This window comes from Macrotis lagotis, chromosome 1, assembly GCF_037893015.1.
Source record: "Macrotis lagotis isolate mMagLag1 chromosome 1, bilby.v1.9.chrom.fasta, whole genome shotgun sequence".
In the NCBI taxonomy this organism is placed as follows: domain Eukaryota; kingdom Metazoa; phylum Chordata; class Mammalia; order Peramelemorphia; family Peramelidae; genus Macrotis; species Macrotis lagotis.
The window spans coordinates 287,681,046-287,704,692 of NC_133658.1; the positions used below are offsets into that span (position 1 = coordinate 287,681,046).

Consider the following 23,647-nt stretch of genomic DNA (forward strand, 5'->3'; position numbering starts at 1 on the left):
GAAGCTGTCCCTCCCCACTTCAGTTGAAAGTATTTTTCCTTTTTTTTTTTAAAAGGCAATCAGAGTTAAATGCCCAGAGTCACATAGCTGGTAAATGTCAAGTTTCTGAGGTCAGATTTGAATTTGGGTCCTCCTAACTTCAGAGTGGGTGCTCAATCCACTGCATCATGTAGCTATCCCTGAAAGTGTTTTTGTTCACAGGTTTTTTTAGCTTACTTAGGCCTAAATCTTTCCTTTGCATCTATCACATTTTCCCTTGGATTCTACTTGCTTCTGGACAGTCATATCCTCCTAAGCTCCTTGGGGACAGAGATTGTATCTTTTTTTGTCCTTCATTGTTTTTGTATCCCTAGTATTGAGCTCAGAGCAAGTACTTGATAAATGTTTGCTGTGCTATATTGCCCACAGTTGTACAACTGATGGTGGTGCTAGTCCCTGAACCCAGATCTCCTGACTCCTGTTCTAGAAGTCTTTTCTTGCATACCATGCTGGTGCTTTTCCTCCTTGCAGGTAAGGACTGGTAAGAAACTGTCTCATGGGCAGTTGGGTTCAGCCCAGGTGTGATGAACTTGTACCTGCCTATACTTCTTTTCTTGAGCTGTTGGACTCCCCAAATTTTCTATGATGATAGTAAGTAAAAATAACACCCCCATTTCTGATTCTCTTACCAAGGACTGGCTAATTATTCAATTCTAATTATTCAACTCTACTATGTAAGACAATGTTACATCCATATAATGCCTGATGACTTTCTTTGGTGGAAACAGCAAGAACTGACATCTGGGCAGTGGTCTTGGGGACTAAAACTATGCATGTAGATGAAAACCAGTGGCTCCTGGATACCAATTCTTTTATTTTTTGTTTTTGTTACTTGTACATTGGTTTTCATTTTTGAATAAATAATTTATTATTAACACTTTTGCTCTTTTGTGCAAGAGATTATTTTCAGAATTTAAAAAAAGGATAAAGAAGAGAGCAGCTAAGTGGCGTAGTGGATAAAGCACAGGACTTGGAATCAGGAGTACCTGGGTCTCAGAGTCCAGTCTCAGACACTTAATACTAGCTGTGTGGCCTTGGGCAAGCCACTTAACCCCATTTGCCTTGCAAAAACCTAAAAAAAGATTAGAGGAAAGAGATAAAAAAACAAAAAATTAAACTGTTCCTGCCCTCAAATAGCTTGCATTCTATCAAAAGGAAGGGGGTTTCCCATATATACCAATAAGATTAATACAAGATAAACCAAAGTGGGAAAGATAACTACGAACTTGCATGATCAGAAAAGACTTCATGGGGGAGGTGGTATTTTTACTTTTGCCTTGAAGAAAACAAGAATTCTGAGAAGCAAAGGGGAGGAGTGTCCCTGCTGTCCCTGCTGTCCCTGCATCATTTCTCTCCTTCCCATCCAGAGATTTCCTTGGCAGTCATTGACTAAATAATTTTGGAAGGAAGAATAGTTTTAATCATGAAAATAATAATTTTCACTCAAATTCTCTCCATGTGGGATACTTTATAGGACTAAAACACAAGGGAAGCTTGCTTACTATTGAAGGAATATCCAACCTTTATGGAACTCACTTTCTTCCAAAATAAACTTCCCCCTTTCTAAACTTCCATATTTATTTTTTAGGACTCTACTATCTTCCTAATCACCTGAGTTTTTCACCATGAAATCATCCTAAACTTTTCATATCCTTCACCCCTCATACTGTCAGTTGCCAAATCTTATCAGTTCTCTCTTCACAACAATCCTAATGTTTATCCTTCATTTTCTTTTCTTTCTTTTTTTTTACTGGTCCAAGGTTTAATAAAGCAAAAGGTCCAAGATATTCTTTTTTAAAATGATATATTATTTTTCCAAGATGTATGTTGTGAAAGTTTTTCAACATTCATCCATATGCATATACATATTTTTAAGTTACATGATTTACTTCTACCCTACCTTCCCACCCCCTTCCCTCAGTAGCAAATAGGTGAATTTTGTACATACACATCTCTGTTAAACATGTTCACAGATTAGTCATTTTTGCTATGAGAAATTAGGATTAAGGGAAAAGAAAGAAAACTGTGGAATAGGAAAGAAAGATATAAGAGAAAAATTTTAATAAGTGAATGTAGTGTTCATCAGATTCTGAAGGGGTTTTTTTTGGTTTGTTTTGTTTTTCTTTCCCGGATATAGTATAGTATAGTATAGTATAGTATAGTATAGTATAGTATAGTATAGTATAGTATAGTATAGTATAGTATAGTATAGTATAGTACAGTACAGTACAGTAAAGTACAGTATAGTATAGTTAATTGCTGAGAGGAGCTACATCCATCAAAATTGATCAACTCACAATGTTATTGTTAATGTGTAAAACATTCTCCTGGTTCTACTCCTTTTACTTAGCATCAGATCCTATAATTTATTCTATGCTGCCCTAGAGTCCAACCATTCATGGTTTCTTATAGAACAATAGTATTCCATAATATTCATATGCCATAACTTGTTCAACTATTCCCCAATTGATGGGCATCCTCTCAATTTCCAGTTCTTTGCCACTACAAAAAGAGCTGCTATGAATATTTTGGAACATGTGAGACTTTTCCCATTTTTTTATGACTTCTTCTGGATATAGGCCTAGAATTGAAATTGGGGGGGGGGGGTCAAAGGGTATGATCAGTTTTATTTCTCTTTGAGTATGGTTCCATATTGCTTTCCATAATGGTTGGATCAGTTCACAGCTCTACCAGCAATGTATTAATATCCCAATCCTCCCACAACCTTTCCAATATTGATCATTTCCCCTTTTTGTCATCTTAGTCAATCTTCTAGGTGTGAGATGATACCTCATAGCTGTTTTAATTTGCATTTCTCTAATCAATAATATTTGGAGCATTTTTTCATATGGTTATATATAGCTTTAATTTCTTCATTTGAAAACTGTTCATATCCTTTGATCATTTATCAATTGGGGTATGACTTGTAACCTTATAAATTTATAAACCTTATAAACTTATAACCTTATAAAACTGCAAATTTGATGCAATTCTCTTTATATCTTGGAAATGAGACCTTTACAGAACCCCTAGTTGTGAAAATTATTTCCTAGCTTTCTGTTTTCCTTCTAATTTTGGCAGCATGATTTTCTTAGTGCAAAATCTTTTTAAATTTAATGTAGTTGGAATCATCCATTTTGTAATTCATAATGTATGTAATTTATAATGTATTTATAATGTATTTCTTGCTTGGTCATAATTTTCTCCCCCTTCCATAGATCTGACAGGTAGAATATTAATTGGTCTTTAATTGATCCATGGTGTCACACTTTATGTCTAAATCCTCATTTTTATCTTATTTTGATATAGGGTGTGAGATGTGGGTCTATGCCTAGTTTTTTGCCATACCATTTTCCAGTTTTCCCAACAATTTTTACAAATTGTGAGTTCTTATCCTAGAAATTAATGTCTTTATGTTTGTCAAATGGTAGATTAGTGTAGTCATTTTACTACTGCTTCTTTTGAACCTATCCTAATCCACTGATCCATTACTCTATTTCTTAACCAGTACTAGGCAGTTTTGATGATTGTCACTTTATAGTATAGTTTTAGATCTGGCAGACTAAACCACATTCCTTTACATTTTTTTCATCAGATTCCTTAATATTATTCTTTTGTTGCTCCGGCTGAATTTTGTTACTATTTTTTTCCTAGCTCAGTAAAATCATTGTTTAGTAGTTTGATTGGTATGGCACTAAATTACTAAAGTAATAATTTGGGTAGAGTTGCCATTTTTATTATATTAGCTTGACTTAACCATGAACAACTGACATTTTTCCAATTGTTTAGATCTGACCTTATTTGGGCGAGAAGTGCTTTGTAATTGTGTTCATACAGTTTCTGGGTTTGTCTTGGGAGGTAGATTCCCAAACTGTCCTTCATTTTCGAAGAAGACTATGATTTCAGGGAGGTGATGCCATGACAAGCACATGAATTGGATTTTGAGGGAGAGGGGAGTTATGCTAAGTCACCAGTCTCACTTTCTCCTCCAGAGCCATCTGAGTCCAATGGTCAGATATGAATCAGGATGACTGGAAATAGTCCTGGATATGAGGCAGAGTTAAGTGACTTGTCCAAGGTCACACAGCTAGTGTCAAGTATCTGAGGCTGGATATGAACTAGGCCAGTACACTATCCATTGTGACACCTATTTCACAACAGTGCTCACATGGCACTCCATCTTCATTCATATAGTCACTATTCTGCAGCCTATTGAAATCAAATTATTCTTTTTTTCCTTTCTAATCTATTCATCATATCAAAATAATTTTGTCAAAAATTAATTACCAAAATGATTTTCCTAAAACACTGGTCTTACCATGACTATATACACTCTTAAAACCTTCAGTAACTCCTCATTGCCTACTTTTCTAGCCTTTTTTGACAGGGTAGTAGTACCCTGTACAAATCCATGAAGTTTTCCCTGATCATCTTAACTCTTTCCTACCTCACTCTTCTGTTTTATACTTATTGGTGTATATATATGCATATATATAAATATATACACACATATATGTATATATACAATCACACATGAACACACACATACATATGGAACATCTTTCTCTCAAGTTGAATATAAATTCTTTGAAGGCAGGAAGTTTAATTTGTTTTTAGTCTTTTTATTCCCAGGCTTATCTCAGAGCCTTCATCTTACATGAACATCAAACAACAAGAAGTAAGGTAAAATTATTCTTTAGAATTCCTTAAGTTACCTATAAAGTACAGTAGAATAGGGCTTCTAGGTGATACAATGGATAGAGCCCTGTACTTGGAATCAGGAAGACTCATTTGGCCTCAGACACTTAACCCTTTTTACTTCTATTTTTCATCTACAAAATGAATTGGAGAAAAAAATGACAAACCACTCCAGTATCTTTCCCAAGGACACTTCAGATGTGGTCACAGAAAGTGAGACATGACTAAACAACAGTAGAACAGTAGACTGAACAATAAAAGAACAGTACCAATATTTGTACCTGGAGAGATGTCTCTTTAAAACTAAGTAGTCTATATTAGAGAGCAGATGGATCTAATATGATTGCATTGGGAATAATCTAATGTTCATTTTATTATTTTCCTTTATACCCAGCTAAGATACTGAACAGATGAGAAGTGAGAACCAGGATTGTTACTGTCAGTGAGGCTCTGACAGCACTTTTTTAGTGAACAGGTTGCATTTACTTAGGTTAACAATAAACTTTTCTGTGGTGTCCCCCCCACCCCATGTTTATCACACAATTTTTGTGCTCTAGGAAGGGAAGCCTATATCCCTACTTAGAATCAATTCTATCCCTAGTAGCTCTGGTAATGGACACTAAGAAAATTACTTGTCTCAAGCAATACATCTCAGCCCTTTGTTTCCAAAGGGCTTGGGTTTAGTGGGTCCAAACTATGAATAGGTCTTTGTGGAGTTTAGAATCTCCTCTTCTTTCTTTGTGACATCATGTCTTCAGATTTTCCACTGGTTACAGGAGTAGAGACCAGGCATCTGTTGATAACCTGGTTTCCAATAGAATTCCTTTAAATTGGGATATTTATTTGGCCAAACTTCCCTCTAGCATTGTCTTTATCAAAAAGATCTCTAAAGGGGCAGCTAGGTGGCGCAGTGGATAGAGCACCGGCCCTGGAGTCAGGAGTACCTGAGTTCAAATCCGACCTCAGACACTTAATTACCTAGCTTGTGGCCTTGGGCAAGTCACTTAACCCCATTGCCTGGCAAAAACTAAAAAAAAAAATTCTCTAAAGAAATGAAACACCAGAGGTGCTAGCTACTAAAGAATATGTAGTTTTAAAGAAGAATGAAACTCATTATCCAAGTGACCTCTCATTTTTCCTTTTAAATGAATAAGAATTTGAATAGGGAAAACAAACTGTTGGGGGAATGCTGGTGTTTGAATAAATTTTCTCTTCATTCTCATTGATTACATCAAAAAAGTAGAATCCTTCTGAAACTGCAAGGAAGAGAACACATTTAATATACAGTGCATATTTTTTGTTTCTAGGCTCACTGTTAGTGTCCCCTCACTTACTCCTCCTTACTTGTGGCTGCTCAGTTGATTTAGCCACCTGCTATTAGATTATCTAAAGGACTTGACCTTCACACCCTCACTTTGTCTTTGAACCTTCTTCACCTTTTTTGTATTCCTCATTACCCTGACTATCTGGAATGGGTCAGAAGGCTCTTTTATAAGTACCTGATCAACGTAAGAAAAAATTTAACTCTTTGATACTTTCATTCCCCATCCCTCTGTCATTTCTGCCATAACCTCTTTGAGGAAAGTTTTCAGAACTTTTTGATTTCCCACGATTTGCATATCAGATGTTGTCTGGTGAATTTTTTTTATGGTGCTGATCAGGATTATTTTTTTCTTCTCAGTGGTAGACGATGCAGTGATTTGAAAATGACTCTGAAATGGCTACAGATTATGCAAGAATTGGATCCCTAGGTCATTCTTCTTAAACTAGATTGATGTCTTTTATAGAGTGTATTGTAAACTGCTAGAAGTGCTTGCTAATTTAGGAGTTAATGACAGTCATAGAAAGTGTTTTTCTTCCCCTGGAGACCTTTTAGATACAGCTGGGGTAGATTTGCCACCATCAATTATGCACAATTTAAAACAAGAAATGGCCATTCTGTTCTCTATATACTTTGATATGCTTTGATCCTACTGTGATTTAAGTCTGATGAGGAGCAAAGAATATTTTTATAAGATCACAGCTGTAGAGCTGGAAGAAATCTCAGAGGTTCCATAATCCAACCCCCTAATTTTAGAGAGGAGGAAACTGAGGCCTAGGGAGGTTACATGATTTGCCAAGGTCACAATGGTTGCAAGCATCAGAGAGAAATTTGAAAGAAGTCAGGAAGACTTTTTCATTCATATTAGTTTGGAATTAAATTATACAAATTACCATTGAATTTTACCAGATGTTATAATTTTCCCAGAAGAAATATGACTGATTCTTGCATCACTAGGTAGATTAGAAGTGGTAGTAAACAACTTGTGCCTTCTTCAAAGTCTTTCCTATATGGCTTTTTCCAAGTAACAACTGCTAGATACTATGAGATTTCTGCTTTTAGAGTGACATTTTCTCCTGGTAGCTGGTTAGAAAATGGCACCCTCTACTTTGTTGCACCTCTGTAATCTTTAGAGGTTAATAATGTAAAAAAAAAAATTGCCAGTAACTTTGTATATGACACAACTTGTTTCCCTGGCTGTTCATTTTATGCATAGTGAAGCTCACAGCCCTTAAAGAGGATCTTCTAGATGCTCCTCTGGTGTGGCCCTTCCTTCCTTCCTTCCTTCCTTCCTTCCTTCCTTCCTTCCTTCCTTCCTTCCTTCCTTCCTTCCTTCTTTCCTTCCTTCCTTCCTTCCTCTTCTTTCTGTCCAAATCCCTTCTTCAGCAATATCCATTGCAAAACTCCTCTTGTCAGAAGTCACCCCTGACTGCAATACAGCGGGTTATGAAGAATGAGTGTGTTGGGAATTTCAGTCTCTGAAACTAGCCCTTTGTCAGAGAGGCCAAGGCAAAGTGAAAACAAAGGAAGGAGTGTTGTCATTAAGCAGGACTCTAGACAGAATTATTCTTTCTGTCTGTCTCTCTCTCCCTTTCCCTCTCTCTCTTCCTCCATCCTGATTCTCCCTGTCTATCTCTCTCTGCCTGTCTCCATCTCTCTCTCTCTCTCTCTCTCTCTCTCTCTCTCTCTCTCTCTCTCTCTCTCTCTCTGACTGGTAGAATTCTTTTATGTTCTGAAGGAATCAGTTTAGTAAAAGCTGTTTTCAAGAAATATTTTTTTCCTAGAGTAAAAAAAAATCACAATTTAAGTGTTCTGTTATACAGTTTTAGGATATGAAAGGGTCTTTGCTTGGTACTTACACCCATGTCTACATCACTGTCACTTGTATAAATGATTCCTATGTTTTTAATGTGCCTATTTGTGTTCCTATTTTTAATTGCTTACAGCATAAGACCTCATCAGCCTCGATAATCCACCTCATTGCTACCTTCCACTTCCTTTAATTTAAAAAAACCATTATCTTATGTAATTTTGCTCTCTTATACTTTCATTTTTTCCCTTAAGTATATGATTTCTCTCTCATCACATCCAACTTAGATCAAGTATACCACAGAAACAATGTAAAGACTAACAGACTACCTTCTGTGTGGGTTGGGGGGAGGGAAGCAAGATTAGGGAAAAATTGTAAAATTCTAAATAAATAAATAAATTATAAAAAATTATTTTAAAATAAAAAAGTAAGGTCACGAATTCCAAACCTTCATTTAAGGAGAGAGAGATCTCCTTGTTTCTCACTTGTCTGCACTGCTCTGAGATTTCTGCATGTTCTTTCATTGGATACCTTCTCCTCCCCTTCTCCCCTTTGCTTTTCTGCTTCCTTTTGTGATTTATATCACCACTCCCTTAGATTGTAAACTCCTTGAGGGCAGAAACTGTTTTTATTTTTTTGTATGTGTATCTCCAACACCAGTCACAGTGCCTAGCATATAGTATGTATTTAATAAATGTTTTTTGACCCATTCTGTTTTGAAGGAATGGAGTCATTTAGGCTAGTCCTCCACTTCTAGAGAGTGAAGTAACTCCAATTACTATGTACCTTCTGTGTCTTCCTTAGAGATCTGCAGAGATCAATAAGCCCAGAGAGACATGAGGAGAGGTCCCATTAAAAAAAATGTAGCTGGGGTGCAAGATGTCACTGTCATGATTCTAGAATCCAAAATCTTTTAATTATTCCCAGAAAAGATATTGATGAAATGTAGGATTTTTAAAAGCCAGTCAAGAGACTAGTCCAGTTTTGTATTTTTTAATTAAAATTTATTATGAGTGGAGAAGCTAGGTGGCACAATGGATAGAGTACTCACCCTGGAGTCATGAGTACCTGAGTTCAAATCTGACCTCAGACACTTAATAATTGCTAGCTATGTGACCTTGGGCAAGTCACTTAACCCATTGCCTTAAATAAATAAAATTTTTAAAAATTAAAATTTGTTATTAGTGCTTTATTATTATATATTATTTTCTTATTTTACAAATGTGGAAACTAAAGATGAGAGGAATTAAGTGTCATATCTAGGATCATAAAGCTAATGAATAGCTAAGATATTTGGAAGAAGGGAGAGGAAGGCATCAGAAAGAGATGATGAGGTAGAGAATATGAAGATCTTGGTAATGTCAAGTCCATTACTCTTGCTATTATATCATTGTTTTATCTTTGGATATGACCTTCAGCAAGTTACTTATATCCCATGATAGGACCTCTAGTTCCCAATAGATTAAATGAATTTGGACTAAATGATCTCTGAAGTTCTTGCCAACTTTCAAACTCTGGTTCCAGCTACAGGTAGCATTTCCCCCTTTGCAATCTACTCCCTACCCCACTGCAATCTCTACTTTACAAACAGATTTCCAATATGACCCACTTCAAAGGCAATTGCTTTCCTTAGTTTTCCTAGTGCATTCTTTCCTGCTTTCTTACTGTGAAGGGGGACATAAGAAAGGGATGCTTCACATCTAAGCGAAGAAGATTGGTACCTCCCCCATCTTACACAGACACCTTCCTTTAATGGTGACATGAGCCTGGGTAATCAGAGCCAGCTCATGTAAGAACAGAGCGACTCTCCAACACGGCTTTCCAAGTGTGGTGTTTCAAGTACCAATTTTGTGTCCTTGTACTTCAAATCTTGCATCCTCCCAGAGCCCAATCTCTAGAATGACGACAAGCGGTCTTGATATGCTAGGTTAAAACTCTTTTCAATGGGGTTTTGTTTGTTTGTGAAATGGCATCAATTATCATGGGTTTCCAAACCAGATTCCTTTCTACTAGCATATTCACCTGGAGAGGCTTCATCAGGCGTTAGCTGTTCTGACAGTCACGTTTTGGTACAACTGGTAGGCCACACAAATAAAGGGGGGGCGGACAACATGTTCAGAGTGTAAGGGATGAAAGAATATTGAGACAACTCGGCTTCCCCGTCTTTGGAATTTCCCCAATCTGAAATGTTTTATTTGGAGGCTGTTATTTTGCAGCACATTGTGAATGGAAATCATTATCTGTGAACATTTGAAGAGAGATATCTGATTTTCATAACTTTCAGGCCTGCAAGGATGCCTGGAAAACTGCTTTATACACAAGGAGGGAAGGCTCAGGCTTTTCATCAGATTAGATACCACCTGACACCAGAAAATATCTTTCTGGTGACTCTGCAAAGGCAAATGTCAGTGAATTACATCCTGGGATATGGCGGGGGAGGCAGGTAGGAAGGAGAGAGAGGAGAGAGGCAGAAAAGAGAGGGAAATGAAACAGAGAAAAGAGAGATGAAAATTACATTTCAATTAAAAGCTTAGGTACCATATTTGTAAAAATTGACTTCAAACATTTGCTATAAGGAAGTAGTATTGTTTTAAATTGACATTGAGACGTGATTGTACAGTGGTAGAAAAAGTGAGGCAGGAGGCTTGGGCCCTACTGGCCCTCTGAGCTTCATCAGGAAAACAAGGAGATAGGTGTAAGATCTTTAAGGTTCTTTCCAGCCCTTATATTTCATGATTCCATGCTGTCACTGACATTTATAAAGATCATCTCCTTTTTTAGTTTCTGTGTAAGGAGAATGTCATGTTCTCATGAATTCACTTTCATGCTAATGGTGGACCTGTTCTTCTTTCACAGGGTATTTTTTCTGAATGTACCATATGATTCTATCATTGAACGGTTAACTCTAAGAAGAACAGATCCTGCCACAGGAGAAAGGTCAGTTCTCTCATTCTATCTCTCCTGCTCTCTTCCCCCTCCATCCCCCTTCTCTGCTATACCCTTTCATTAACCTGAATTCTAAAGAAAGGAAAACAGGTTTGACTTGATGAAGTCTCAGTCAAATGATTCTAATGAAGGTGCCATTGACTGCTCACAAGCTGACTTAAACAAATGAATTCATCAGACCAACCACCTTGGAGCTATCTGAATTTTATTGGACCCCTTTGGCTGAAGCTAAATTGGGGCACAGAGAAGGTAAATCACAGTAGACAGCCCTAGGGTTACCCATGGTCATACATTCCATTCCAGGGGATAATATTCTTCCCTTATTTTCCTCATTATTGTGAAATGGAGATACTGGAAGGAAGTTAAGAAATGGAGGAAAATACTGCTCTTCATTTAGACTTGATTCTTCCAGTGATTAGTAACATATGTAGCTGCTTGGGGGAAAACTCTTTTTCTGTAGGAAGGAATGAAACTTTGAACTTTTCTTTCTATACTTATCAGGAGCTACAGGTTGAACTGTCTCCTGTCTTCTAATCTCATAGGGTACCTCATAAGATTTTATTTATTAATTTATCTATCTATTTATTTATTTGTTTGTTTGTTTATCTCTTTAATTAATTAATTGCTTTTTTAAAGATTGTCATTTTTAAGGTGACATATCCCTATAACAAAGTATTGGATTATTTGATTTCTCTGATAACCTAGTTGGTGCAGTGTATAAAGCATTGGCCCTGAAGTCAGGAAGATCTGAGTTCGGATATGTGTGACCTTGGACAAGTCACTTCAATCTGATTGCATCTCATACAGTCATCCTGATCCATATCAGGTCAATAGACTCAGATGGCTCCAGAGGAGAAAGTGAGAATGGTGTCTTAGGATAGCAATCCCTCACTTGAATCTAATTCACCTGCATATCATGGCTTCACCTCCCTGATGTCATAGTCTTCTTCCAGAATGAAGGACAAACTTCATGGACAGCCAAAGGTCCATTTCCTTGTTAAGGGACTCAAGGAGGGAGAGGACAGGCTCTGTAGTTGGCTTTACAGGAAGCAGCCTGGAATCCTCTTTAGTAATGAAGGTTTTAAGCTCTAACCAGAAGGCAGATAGACCATCTGGAGAGACTAGTCCCATTAATTCATTCATCTGGATCCAAATCATGTTATAGAATGTCCAGATCAAAGTCTAGTCACTTTCCTCTTCCCTGAGCTCCTCAGGTCATTATTTTTCTCTCCTGAATTTCTGCAGCATTGTATAGATTCCCACTTATATTATTACTTCTCATATTTAAGTTCATGTCCTGTTCCTTCACCTTAAACTTCTTGGGATTACAGTGCCTTGCACTAGCTCTGAATTTGGTAAATACTTAGCAAATATTTGGTGCTGCTGATGAAAATGGTTTGGTGACCTCTAGAAATCAATACACTGCTTTTAGTATTTATTGAGAATATGGACTAACTCTCCCAATGACCCCTGAAATAATGAATTCTTGGCTTTCTTGTGCCATATGTTCTTTTGTAGATATCACCTCATGTACAAGCCACCTCCAACCATGGAGATCCAGCAGCGTCTCATGCAACACCCAAAGGATACAGAGGACAAAGTGAAGCTCAGAGTGGATTTTTTCTATAGCAATTGTTCTTTACTGGAAGAATACTTTGAGAATGCCATTTATGTCAATGGGGATCAAGACCCTTACACTGTCTTTGAGTACATAGAGAGTGGGATAATTATGCCTTTGCCCACTAAAGTCCCATTATAAGCAAAAAATGTTTTACTTTTATTAAGATCCCACAAAGATATGTATCCATTTCTATGAGTATTTTAGAGTCATGGCAAGTTAAATTTTATTTTTTTTTTGAAGAATAAAATGACTGGAAAATGACCTTTTTAGGGGACTCAGAAAAAAAAATGGGAAGGAAAAACAAGTGTATGAAGCTGTCTTGATTTTCCTAAGAACTTAGTAGACAAAAGGAAACTTGTAGGACTTAGTAAGAGTAAGAAAAGTCTATAGGGAGAATGCTTGGTAGAAACTAATATTAATAAACTTGATTTTTAATAGGGCTTTAACCCTTTCAGAGCACTTTTATACCCAATATCTAATTAAATGCTGATACTTATGGACTTGTGATTTCATTGATATTGACCTCCCTCAAAGAAAGTAACCCCTTCATTTCTTAATATAGTTTTCATCAATTCCTGTGTTAAAGGAATATCTGTCTAGTTTTTTAATATTAAGAAAATGTTATTTGTGTCTGTCTGATGTTTTCTGAGGACTCCCTCTGCAGCATGGACCCCAATCAGATGCAGATTCTATTTCATTGCTAAATGTAAATTCATCAAGATAAAGACAACCTCAACCCATCCCTCTGCTACTCCTCTCCTGCCTCTGAATCTTCCAAAGTGGGTACCTTTCCCCAGTCACAGAGAGATTGAATGGCCTCCCTCTTACCTACTTTTCCTTAACTCTTCCCTGCACAAAAGTGGACAAGACTATAAAAGTTTGGTCCATATTCCCTTCCACATTGGACTCACTCACTGGAGTCTGGGCCCAGTCACTTTTTATAGCTGTTTTCCTTTCTCTATTTCCCTTAGGCATTCTCACCTAGACCTTTGTTTTTCAGCCTATCCTCAAGCAACTTATTGTCTCTGTAGGAAAAAGTTTAATCTGTGAACTCTGCAGGCCTGTGAAATAAAAATCCTGAGCTTTCCCATCTCCAGGGCTAGTCCTGAGTATTTCCTACTTCCAAGAACCTTGATCTTTGTACCAGCACCACCCATTCCCTGTCATCACCTGTAGATGCAAAATATTGTATCCTGTGACTGCCTAACTTAGTGAGAAACTGCTCTAAATTTAACTAGAGTGGTCTTTGCATTAAAGTCCATGGTTGGACCCATATTCAAGACTTTTCTTTCTTAGTAGGTTCTACCAGATGCTATACTTCACCTCAGAACCTTTGAGACCCCAAGATAACCTCCCTCCTCTGATGAGATGCCACAAGAGAACTTTGAAAGTTTCTCAGTCTAGTGGAAAGAGCTCCAGATTTGTAGTCAGGGAATCTAGAATCAAATCCAGATTCTCGTTTACATCTTTGTGATCTTGGGCAAGTCATTTAAAATGGTCTCGATTTCCTCATCCAGGTGATCTCTAAGGTCTGTTAAAGCACTAAATATTTAATCTTATAATCAAATCATGGCTTGTATCTAATGAGATAATATAAGCAAAGTGCTATATATTATATATATATATTATCTAATTCATTGTCACAGCTGCTTTATGGGGTTGATGGGAATAGGTATCAACATTCTGATTTGATACGTAAGAAATTTGAGGTTATAGAAGGGAAGTGACTTGCCCAAGTTGATATAATTAGTGATTGGTTTCAGACCATTAACTATTAACTGGTTAATGGACACAATGATGTCTCCATCCAAACTAGAGAGGATATGTGTCCTTTATTCTGACTCTTGAACCATCCAGAATGCTAGATGGTCAAATAATTTCTGGGCCCCTGAAGTTTCAGGTTCTGGAGTCCCTTACCTAATTAGATATGCAGAACCTAAGCCCCTGGATGGACCTTGGAGCCACAGAAGCTCAACATTCTTGGGCACCTGAAAGACTATACCCCACCCCCTGCACTGTTCCAGTCCAGTTATTAGTTTGCCTTCTACTCCCACTTCATAGTGTAATTGTGAAGATCATAGGCTCATAGATCCAGAGTTGGGAAGGGAAAGTGGTAATTATAAGAATATAAACTATTAGGTCTATTATTATGTGGTATAGTGGTTAGAGTACTGGGTTTATAATCAGGAAGACTCATCTTTATGAATTCAAATTTGACCTCAGCCTATGTGACCTGGACAAATTGTTTTAATTTTGCTTGCCTCAGTTTCCTCATCTATCAAATGAGCTGGAGAAGTGGAGAAGGAAATGGTAAACTACTTCAATATCTTTGCCAAGGGTGGCTAGGTGGCGTAGTGGATAAAGCACCCGCCCTGGAGTCAGGAGTACCTGGGTTCAAATCCAGTCTCAGACACTTAATAATTACCTAGCTGTGTGGCCTTGGGCAAGCCACTTAACCCTGTTTGCCTTGCAAAAAAAAAAACAACCTAAAAAAAATACCTTTGCCAAGAAAATCCCAAATGGAGTCATGAAGAATCAGACATGACTGAAAACAACTGAACAGCAGCAATAAGCTATTATGTTTACTTTGTTCAGTATAGAAGACACAAGCTACCTGCTCTATGCTTGTTTGTATAAGTCTCAGTTCCAGGTTTCCAGGTCCACTTGAGACAGAAGAACCCCAGATTCTACTCTCTTCACAAAAACCTCTTGCCTTTTTCTCTAGGGAGACAAATCCCATACTGGGCTGTGCATATCTTTATCATTTTTTTCATGACAGGGGTCTCAGGAGTGCCCACCTTACTGTAGGTAGTTCCTTGTCTTGTGATTTCAGCTTTAGGTAGCCAGGCCTGCCTTCTCAGAGCCACTTCTAGTACCTCACAGTGACTTCTTTCTGACCCTAATCCACTCTTGTCTTCTCACAACTGCAGATCAATGAAGATCTGTACAAATGAATTTCTAGAATTGAGAGTTCTGTCCACAGAATCCTCATTGAGAGGTGGAAAGTGGGACCCCCAATGACACTCATCTCTCCATTATTAATATGTGATTTTTCTAATTTGTTGATTACTCACCTAATATTTGGCCACCCTCCCCATGGTGTACTCAGAATCTTCTGAAAGAACCTATCTACATTAGGGACTATTTTGTTTTTTTCTTTATATCCTTAGCAATTAGCATTGTGCCTGTTGAAAAATTTGACAAACATTTATTGATTCATTGAAATAAATCTTTTAGGGGCGGCTAGGTGGCTCAGTGGATAGAGCACCGGCCCTGGAGTCAGGAGTACCTGGGTTCAAATCCGGTCTCAGATACTTAATAATTACCTGGCTGTGTGGCCTTGGGCAAGCCACTTAACCCCATTTACCTTGCAAAAAAACCCCTAAAAAAATATGAAATAAATCTTTTAGCAAAAAAAAATACTCATAAAACATCCCAAGTAAAAGGGAATAACTTTTTTTAGATTATTGTTTCAAATCATCCATGCCACTATTCCTGACCATTTAAATAGATAATCAAGAATTCAGAAAGAGGGGAAAGAATCTATTAAGTGACAAACACTTTACAAATGTTTGATCTTCACAAATTTGTGTGGTAGGTAGTATTCCCATTTAACTTTTGAGTAAACTGAGTCAGAGGTTATCTAAGGTAGCACAGCTAGTAAGTGTTTGAAACTTGATTTGAAATCAGATCTTCCTGACTTGAGAGCTCAGGGTTCTGTTTACTGTGCCATCTTCTTCACTGTTTGCTATATTTGATTATATGAACACTTCTCTAACAATCATTCCTTTTATTGTCTGAATATCCTTGGAAGTCCTATATATTCCAGAAGCTTACCTTTCTGGTAATGGACTTCTCAGAAGATGGCCTAAAACAGGTTCTTAGGGAAGAATAATGGCTAAAGGTTGAACTCACCTCATTTCACAAAGGGAAGAAGAGCAACTTATGATAATACAATTAGTGATAGAGTTGAGGAATATTAGACAACATTTGGGGCTTTTCCACCATTCCCTAGTTGCAAAGGGGTCCCCACATATTACTCATTAGGTAGATATATCTTTTAAACAAACTTAACTATAAATGTCTTTTCTCCACAACTCCCACCTCCCAATCCTACCCCACAAGTCCCCTTCCTTCTCTGTTCTTTTCATCTGCATGCAGCCTTGATATTAGTTCTGCTTCGCTGATTCCATAGAAACTAGGGAAAGGGAGCGAAAGACTGGCTCATTGAGATGCATTTGGCATGGCTGTATATGGAATCTCAGGTCAATGGTCATCCCCCACGGGTTTGTCGGGGGCCTGGAGTGCAGATCGTCAGGGTTAGCAGAACATGCTAATACTCATGTAGGATGCTCCCTCAGAAACAACTAAAACAATTGACATTCATTTAATTACTGCAAACGAATCAGCCCCTCACAGCACTTTGCATAGTAAAGCCGTCTAATACCAACCAGCTCCTGAGATGGAAGAAAGAATTAGGTTCTTATAATTGGATCCCTCTGCTTCCAACCCAATTTGGAAACTTTACTGGATTTTATTAGCATCCATTTCTGGGCAAAGTGCTGGGGAAGTGACCATCTCTTTACAGATGAAAAAGAACTGGAGACCTGGGGAAACTTACTGCTTTAGAGATATGAACAGTCATGATCAAAAATCTAAAACCAAAGGTCTAAATTCTAGATGAATCATGGTTAAATTCATAAGAGTTTTGATTAACAGTAAATTTTGTTATTAAACAGTAAACATTTAATCTCACTTTAGTTCAGACCATCATTACCTCTCACCTGAACTATTGCGGTATCCATTGATAGTCCCTTCAAATTTCTCTCCAATCATTTTTATAACTGTTGTGGTAATTTTCCTAAAGTAAAGGTTTGATCATATCACTCACTATACTACTCAATAAGGGGACTGTCTTCAATTGTCTTGATCTATATCTTGCCACTGGACCCAGATGACTCCAGAGGAGAAAGGCTGGTGACTTTGCAATTCACTTGCAAGACATGATAATTTCCTAATAACACAACCACTAATTTACTAAACTACTTAATAAACTGTGATTGATTTCCTATTATCTCTAGGTCAAAACCAAACAACTTTTGTTGGCATTTAAAGCTCTTTACAACTTAGTTTTCTCACCTTATTAACTCAACTTTGTGCAGCCTATGATCCAGACAAACTGGTCTTGCTATTCCTTTCACATGACATGCCCTCTCCTATTTCTGCTTTTCCACAGATTGTCCCTTATGTCTATTCTCTCCTCACCTTTTCTTCAATCCTCAGCTCAGATGTTACCATCAATGAGAGGCCTTTTCAGATCCCCCTAGCTTTTGATGGTGTCTTCCCCAAAATCTATGTATTTTTAAAAATAAATTTTGTACTTAAAGGTTCTTTGATTTTATTGATCCAGGAGTTACTTGCTGCAAATGATAACCCATCCATACATGCCTATTTTGTACTAAGCTTGCCTATATCTTTCCCCAAATTCTGAATTTTGAAAAAAATGAAAAATTTATTGACAATTTAGAAATCGTGATTCTCAGAACCCTCCTCTACCCTCATTCTTAGGATGGTGAATTATAAGGGAAGGGCACTCAAGGTCAAGGATTATGTTAAATTTTGTTTCAGTGATTGCTGTGGTCAAAAACAATTATCAGGCAGTTGGTTTATTAGTTATGTGCCTCTGTGATTAGGTAGACTGGTAATCAGAAAACAGTTTGTTACTGGGACCATTTCTAGCATGGTAGAACTTGCCAGAGCTTGGACAACAATGGCATAGCTGATGATAGTCCAGAATCACCTCCACACCAATAAAATGCTTATCTATCTATCTATCTATCTATCTATCTATACATATATATACATATGCTTTGTATATATATGTATATAACACATACATGCACAAATACATGTATGCTTGCATGTACACATGATTGCCCCTAAAAAAAGGTTGATTCCTTGAGGTCCATCATTATTTCTCTTTTTGTTTTTCTACCCTATTCCTCCAGTACCTAGCAAAACTTGTCATATTGTAAGTTCTTATTGTTCTTTGATCTTGGGAGAACTTTCTAGAACTTGGAAGACTTTGGAAAATTTCTAACACTGTATAACAGAATTGTTCTGCCTTACCTCTCCAAAGTTTTGTTGTGCTTGTTCAGTCGTTTTTCAGTTGTATCTAACTTTTGTGATCTCATCTGGGATTTTCTCGCCAAAGATATTGGAGTGGTTTGCTATTTCCTTCTCAGGAAGATGAGTCTTCTTGATTCTAAGTCCAGTGCTCTGTCCACTGTACCAGCTAGCTGCTCACCTACCTGTCAGACTACATAGCAAACTTTTACATCAAAAACTGTATTTTCTATTTCATTTTATTATTATCCCTTATAATTCAAGCCTGGTTCTGGGTACATGGTATCAGATACTTAGAGATAGAAAGGCTCTTTAATGAATACTTTTGGTTTAACTTCTACCTATTATAAGTTTCTGTCAAAAGTTCTAGACTGTTAACATGTAGGATGCCTTTACTTTAGATGGCTTGACTTTAGAGAGAAGTTTGACAAAGCCTCATGCTCTCCTTGTAGACAATGAGAAAGATGTGAGCTAGATGATTATGCTTTAAGGCAAAATCTGGTTGAAAATTCATACTCAAAGAATCAATGGAGTTGAAGTCGGTCTCAAAGGTCTCTACTGGAGTGCCTCAAGGATCTGTCCTTGGCTCTGTGACATTTGATATTTTTATCTTTGGCTTGGATAAAGGCATAGATGACATATCTATGAAATTTGACAATAACACAAAGAATAAAATATATGATGTAAAGATACAAGGGTAGCTAACATGTTAGATGACAAAGTCATTGTTCAAAAAGACCCTAACAGGCTAGGATATTAGGTCAGATAGAACACTATAATAGGAATAAATGTATAATTTCATAAAATCAACTGTATTAGTGCAAGTTGGGGGATGGTCTAGAATGAGAGAAATAAACAGTCTGTCATTCTACCAGGATCAGATCATAAGTGTTGTGCTTTGATTATTTCTGAGTGCCACATTATATGGAAGAGCCTGGTAGTCAAGGTAGCAAAGAAACTGTAGACCATGTTATAGAAAAAACTTTTATGGAAGAAGAGGTAGAGGCACTAGATTTGGAGTCAGACCTTAGACAAATCATTTAATTTTCTTGGGCTTCAGTTTCCTTATCTATAAAATGGGAGTATGGGACTAGCTATTCTCTAAGATGCCTTCCAGCTTTAAACTTAGAGTTACTGAGTCTAGAAAGAGAAGACTGTGGACAGTGTATTTTTTTTAACTTTCTTTTTTTAAAATTTTATTTTTAAAGATTTTATTTGAGTTTTATAATTTTTCTCCCAATCTCACCTCCCTCCCCCCACCCCCCAATGGAAGGCAATCTGTCAGTCTCTATCTTGTTTCCATGTTGTACATTGATCCAAAATGAGTGTGTTGAGAGAGAAATCATATTGTAGGGTTCTGGTTTTTAATCCACTCTGCTATTCGCTTGCATTTTAAGAGAGAGTTTATCCCATTCACATTCAAAGTTATAATTATTAATTCTTTATTGCCCTCCATGTTATCTTCCCTCTATTTGTATTTTTCCCCCTTTCCCCCCCTTATCTGTATTCCCCAGGATTTTGTTTCTGAATATCACCCCCTTCAGTGTGTTTGCCCTCCTATATCACTCCCTCCCCTTTCTTTCCCTTTTTCCCTTTTCCCTTCCCTTCCTTTTGTTAGTTCCCCTTATTCCCCCTCCCCCTCCATTTCTCCATCCCCTTTTCCCCTTTTAATACTTGAAAGATTAGATGTTTTTTAAGTTAACTGAGTATGTGTAAGTTGACTTTAAGCCAAGTCTGATGAGAAGAAGATTCAGGTTTTTCTCATCTCCTCCCTTCTTCCCCTCTATTACCATAGGTATTTTGTACCTCTTAATGTAATGAAATTTACCCCATTCAATCCCCTCCCTCTTCCCATCTCCTTCCTGTCCCCCTTTTTAAGGAGGTAGTGTTTTAAAAAATCATTCTATCTGAGTCATAGAAAATTCTGAATATCTGTCACTTCTAGCTAAGTACATTCTATCTAATAGAGTTAAAATTCTTGAGAGTAATATATTAGAGTCTTTCTCCCAAATGGGCTTAAAGCCAGTTACATCCCATTGGATAGCAGTCTCATGGATAGGTCATGAATGTCCATCACTTCTGGCTAGGTATATTCTCTCTGTTAGAGTTACAATTCTCAAGATTTATGAGGATCTTTTCCCCCATGCTGGAATATAGCCAATTTCAACTTGTTGGATAGCAGTTTTTTTTTCTTTTACCACCCTCCCCTTTTTATTTTTTTACCTTTTCATGTGTCTCTTGAATCTCCTGTTTGATATTCAGATTTTCTATTTAGCTCTGGTCTTTTCATCAGGAATTTTTGGAATTCTTCCATTTTGCTAAATGTCCATCTTTTTCCCCCTGGAAGAGAAGGCTCAGCTTTGCAGGATAGTGGATTCTTGGCTGCATTCCAAGCTCCCTTGCTCTTTGAAATATCTTGTTCAGCCCCTTTGATCCCTTAATGTTGATGCAGCCAGGTCCTGTGTAATCCTTACTGTGACTCCTTGATATTTAAATTGTTTCTTTCTGGCTGCTTGCAGGATTTTCTCTTTCATCTGATAGTTCTGGAATTTGGTCACAACATTCCTTGGCGTTTTCATTTTAGGATCTTTTCTGGAAGGGATCAATGTATTCTTTCAGTAACTACTTTGCCCTCTGGTTCCATGATATCAGGGCAATTTTCCATCACTAGATCCTGTATATTAAGTCCAGGCTTTTTTTTCCTCTTCAATGTTTTCAGGAAGTCCAATAATTTTCAGGTTGCCCCTTCTTGACCTATCTTTGAGGTCAGTGGTTTTGCTGATGGGGTATTTTATATTTTCTTCTATTTTTTTCTATTTTTTGATTTTGTTTGACAGGCTGTTGCTGTCTCATGAAGTCATTAGTTTCTGCAGACTCCATTCTTTTTTTTAGGGAGGAGTTTTCTTCATTAACCTTTTGCAATTCCTTTTCCAATTGGTTGAGTCTACTTTTTTCTATTTGACTTATTGAGGTTTTGAGAGAATTATTTTCTTTTTGCATTTGCCCAATTGAGGATCTGAGAGATTTATTCTCATTTTGTATTTGTCCAATTGTATTTTCTAAGGATTTGTTTTCTTGTTGTAAGGTATTACTCTTTTCTTGGGTTTCTTTTGCCAAATTTTCCAATTTATTTTTAAACTCCTTCCTTATTTCTTCAAGGGAGTCTTTCTGTACTGGAGACCAGATCATATTCTCCTCAAAGGTTCTAGGTCTCTCTGAGTTAGGCTCCTTTCCTTCCAAGAATTTTTCTGTGGATCCACCTTTCTGCTGACCCTTTTTCATTTTGCTAAGACCTTGAGTTGGGGAGGGGCTGGTTCACAGGGGCTTGGTGTTGGGATCACTAGAGGCTTTACTCACTGAGTGTAATTTCTCTGGCTGGCCAGTAGGAGGTGCTGGTTGCTTTCTCTGGTGTGTCTGTGACCTTGATTGAGGCCTTCTCCTTTAGTTTGAAGGGAGGGGCTATTGAATCCTTTTGCCTTCAATCAATGATGGGCTTTACCCTGGGGTGAGGTCATTCCTCTCCCTATTATCAGCTGAGCTGGTTCTTCTGCTCATACACCTTTGCCTGAGGCAGAAATAGTCTGAAGTTGTTTGTTCTGGGAAGAGGCCTCAGCTGCAATGGAGGCGTGGACTTGGAGTTCCTCAGACCAGAGGAGCCCAGGGATGGTGTCCAAAGCTCTCCTGCACCAGAACTCTCCCCCTAGCCCTGTCAGCAAATTCCAGAGGGTCAACACCAGTGCCTCTGCTCCCTAGTTGATTCAAACCTCGAAGTCTAGCCCTACCGCTGATCCATCTCTCGGGCCCTCAGACTCCCTGGCTCCAATTCAGCCACTAATCTGGCTGATCCTGGGCTGATCTGCCCTCTGAGCCCAGACTCACCCACCCGAACTCACCCAAAGCTACAGAAGACAAATCCTGAGGTAGATGTTCTTTTTCCTGGCTTTTCTTTCTGGGTTTTGTGGATCAGATTTCTGTTAAGAGGTTTGTTTCATATAATAGATGGGGAAAGATCAGGAGACTTTAGAACTGTGCCTGTCCTCTCCGCCATCTTGGCTGGAAGTTGGACAGTGTGTTTTAAGGGACATCCAGAAGGAGAACTGAATTTGTTCTGTTTGATTCACCAGGGCAGAACTGTAACAATGAGCAGAACTTGTAGAGGCAGATTGAAGCTTGATCTAAAGGAAAAACTTACCAAGAACTGCTTAGGAGAATAAGATACTTAAAGAAGTATTAGTTTTGCCCTGCTCCCCAATCCCCCCCTCCCATAAAAAAAGTCTCAGGGGAAACTGAAAGATCATCTATCAAAAATATGGTTGGAGAGATTCTTAGGTGTTGGTTATGTGTGGGTCAAATGCTACTTAAATAAATTTTGGAGATCTCTCAAGGTATGAAGAGAAAGCTTTATTCAGAGATTGAGGCAAAAGCAAAAGGCCCTAGAATCACATTTATCCTAACTCGATTCCGGCCCCTCCCCCCACTGACCCACCCTTGTTAATGAGGAATGTGGTTTTACAATCTAGACTGGCAAACTAATCTAGGGAAAAGAGCATAAAATTCAAACCGAAACCAGATTATCTCTTCAACCCCAGGAATTGAATGGTCCTCTGGACTTCAACAGATAGGGTGGGGTTGACTCTTTACCAATATCCCAGAGATTGCTTTGTCAAGGGAGGAGGGGCACATATTTAACTATTCTCCAATCTATAATATTCTACTGAAGAAATCTCAGACTTTATCCCACTCAGACTAGGTGATCTCTGAAATCTTTCCATCACTAAGATTCTGTGATTTACCTGAAAATGTAGCTTTGCCTCCTTTTTAAGCCATTAGTGAACCAACATTCTTTTTTTTTCTCATCACAAGATCTAATGATAATCAAAAGAACATCACCAGTATCAGTTTACGTGAAAAATCCAGGACACTGAAGCAGAACCAGGATCACTTTGTGATGCACCTGAGCATTAGAGTGATGATACAGTTAAACTATCACAGGTTTGTTGTTGGTGAGGAAAGTGTTTTGAACCATAAAAAAATCATTAGATTTGGGGTGTAGCTAAGGGATAGTCATATACTTGATGGTCCTCCC

The 23,647-nt window shown here is 37.7% G+C and overlaps 1 protein-coding gene across 6 annotated transcripts in view; it reads left to right on the forward strand.

Annotated features, from left to right (window-relative positions):
* AK8 (adenylate kinase 8) overlaps positions 1-12,931 on the forward strand; it is a 159,635-nt gene extending 146,704 nt beyond the window's left edge. For 5 of the 6 annotated variants that reach the window (XM_074210830.1, XM_074210828.1, XM_074210829.1 and 2 more), the window contains 2 exons: positions 10,725-10,805; positions 12,333-12,931. In XM_074210830.1, the coding sequence (XP_074066931.1) occupies positions 10,725-10,805; positions 12,333-12,573 (322 nt within the window). In that variant the 3' untranslated portion in view covers positions 12,574-12,931. Of the gene's footprint in view, positions 1-10,724; positions 10,806-12,332 lie in introns of those variants that run through there. The other variant, XR_012473565.1, reaches the window with a different exon arrangement.
* Positions 12,932-23,647: the final 10,716 nt, after the last annotated feature.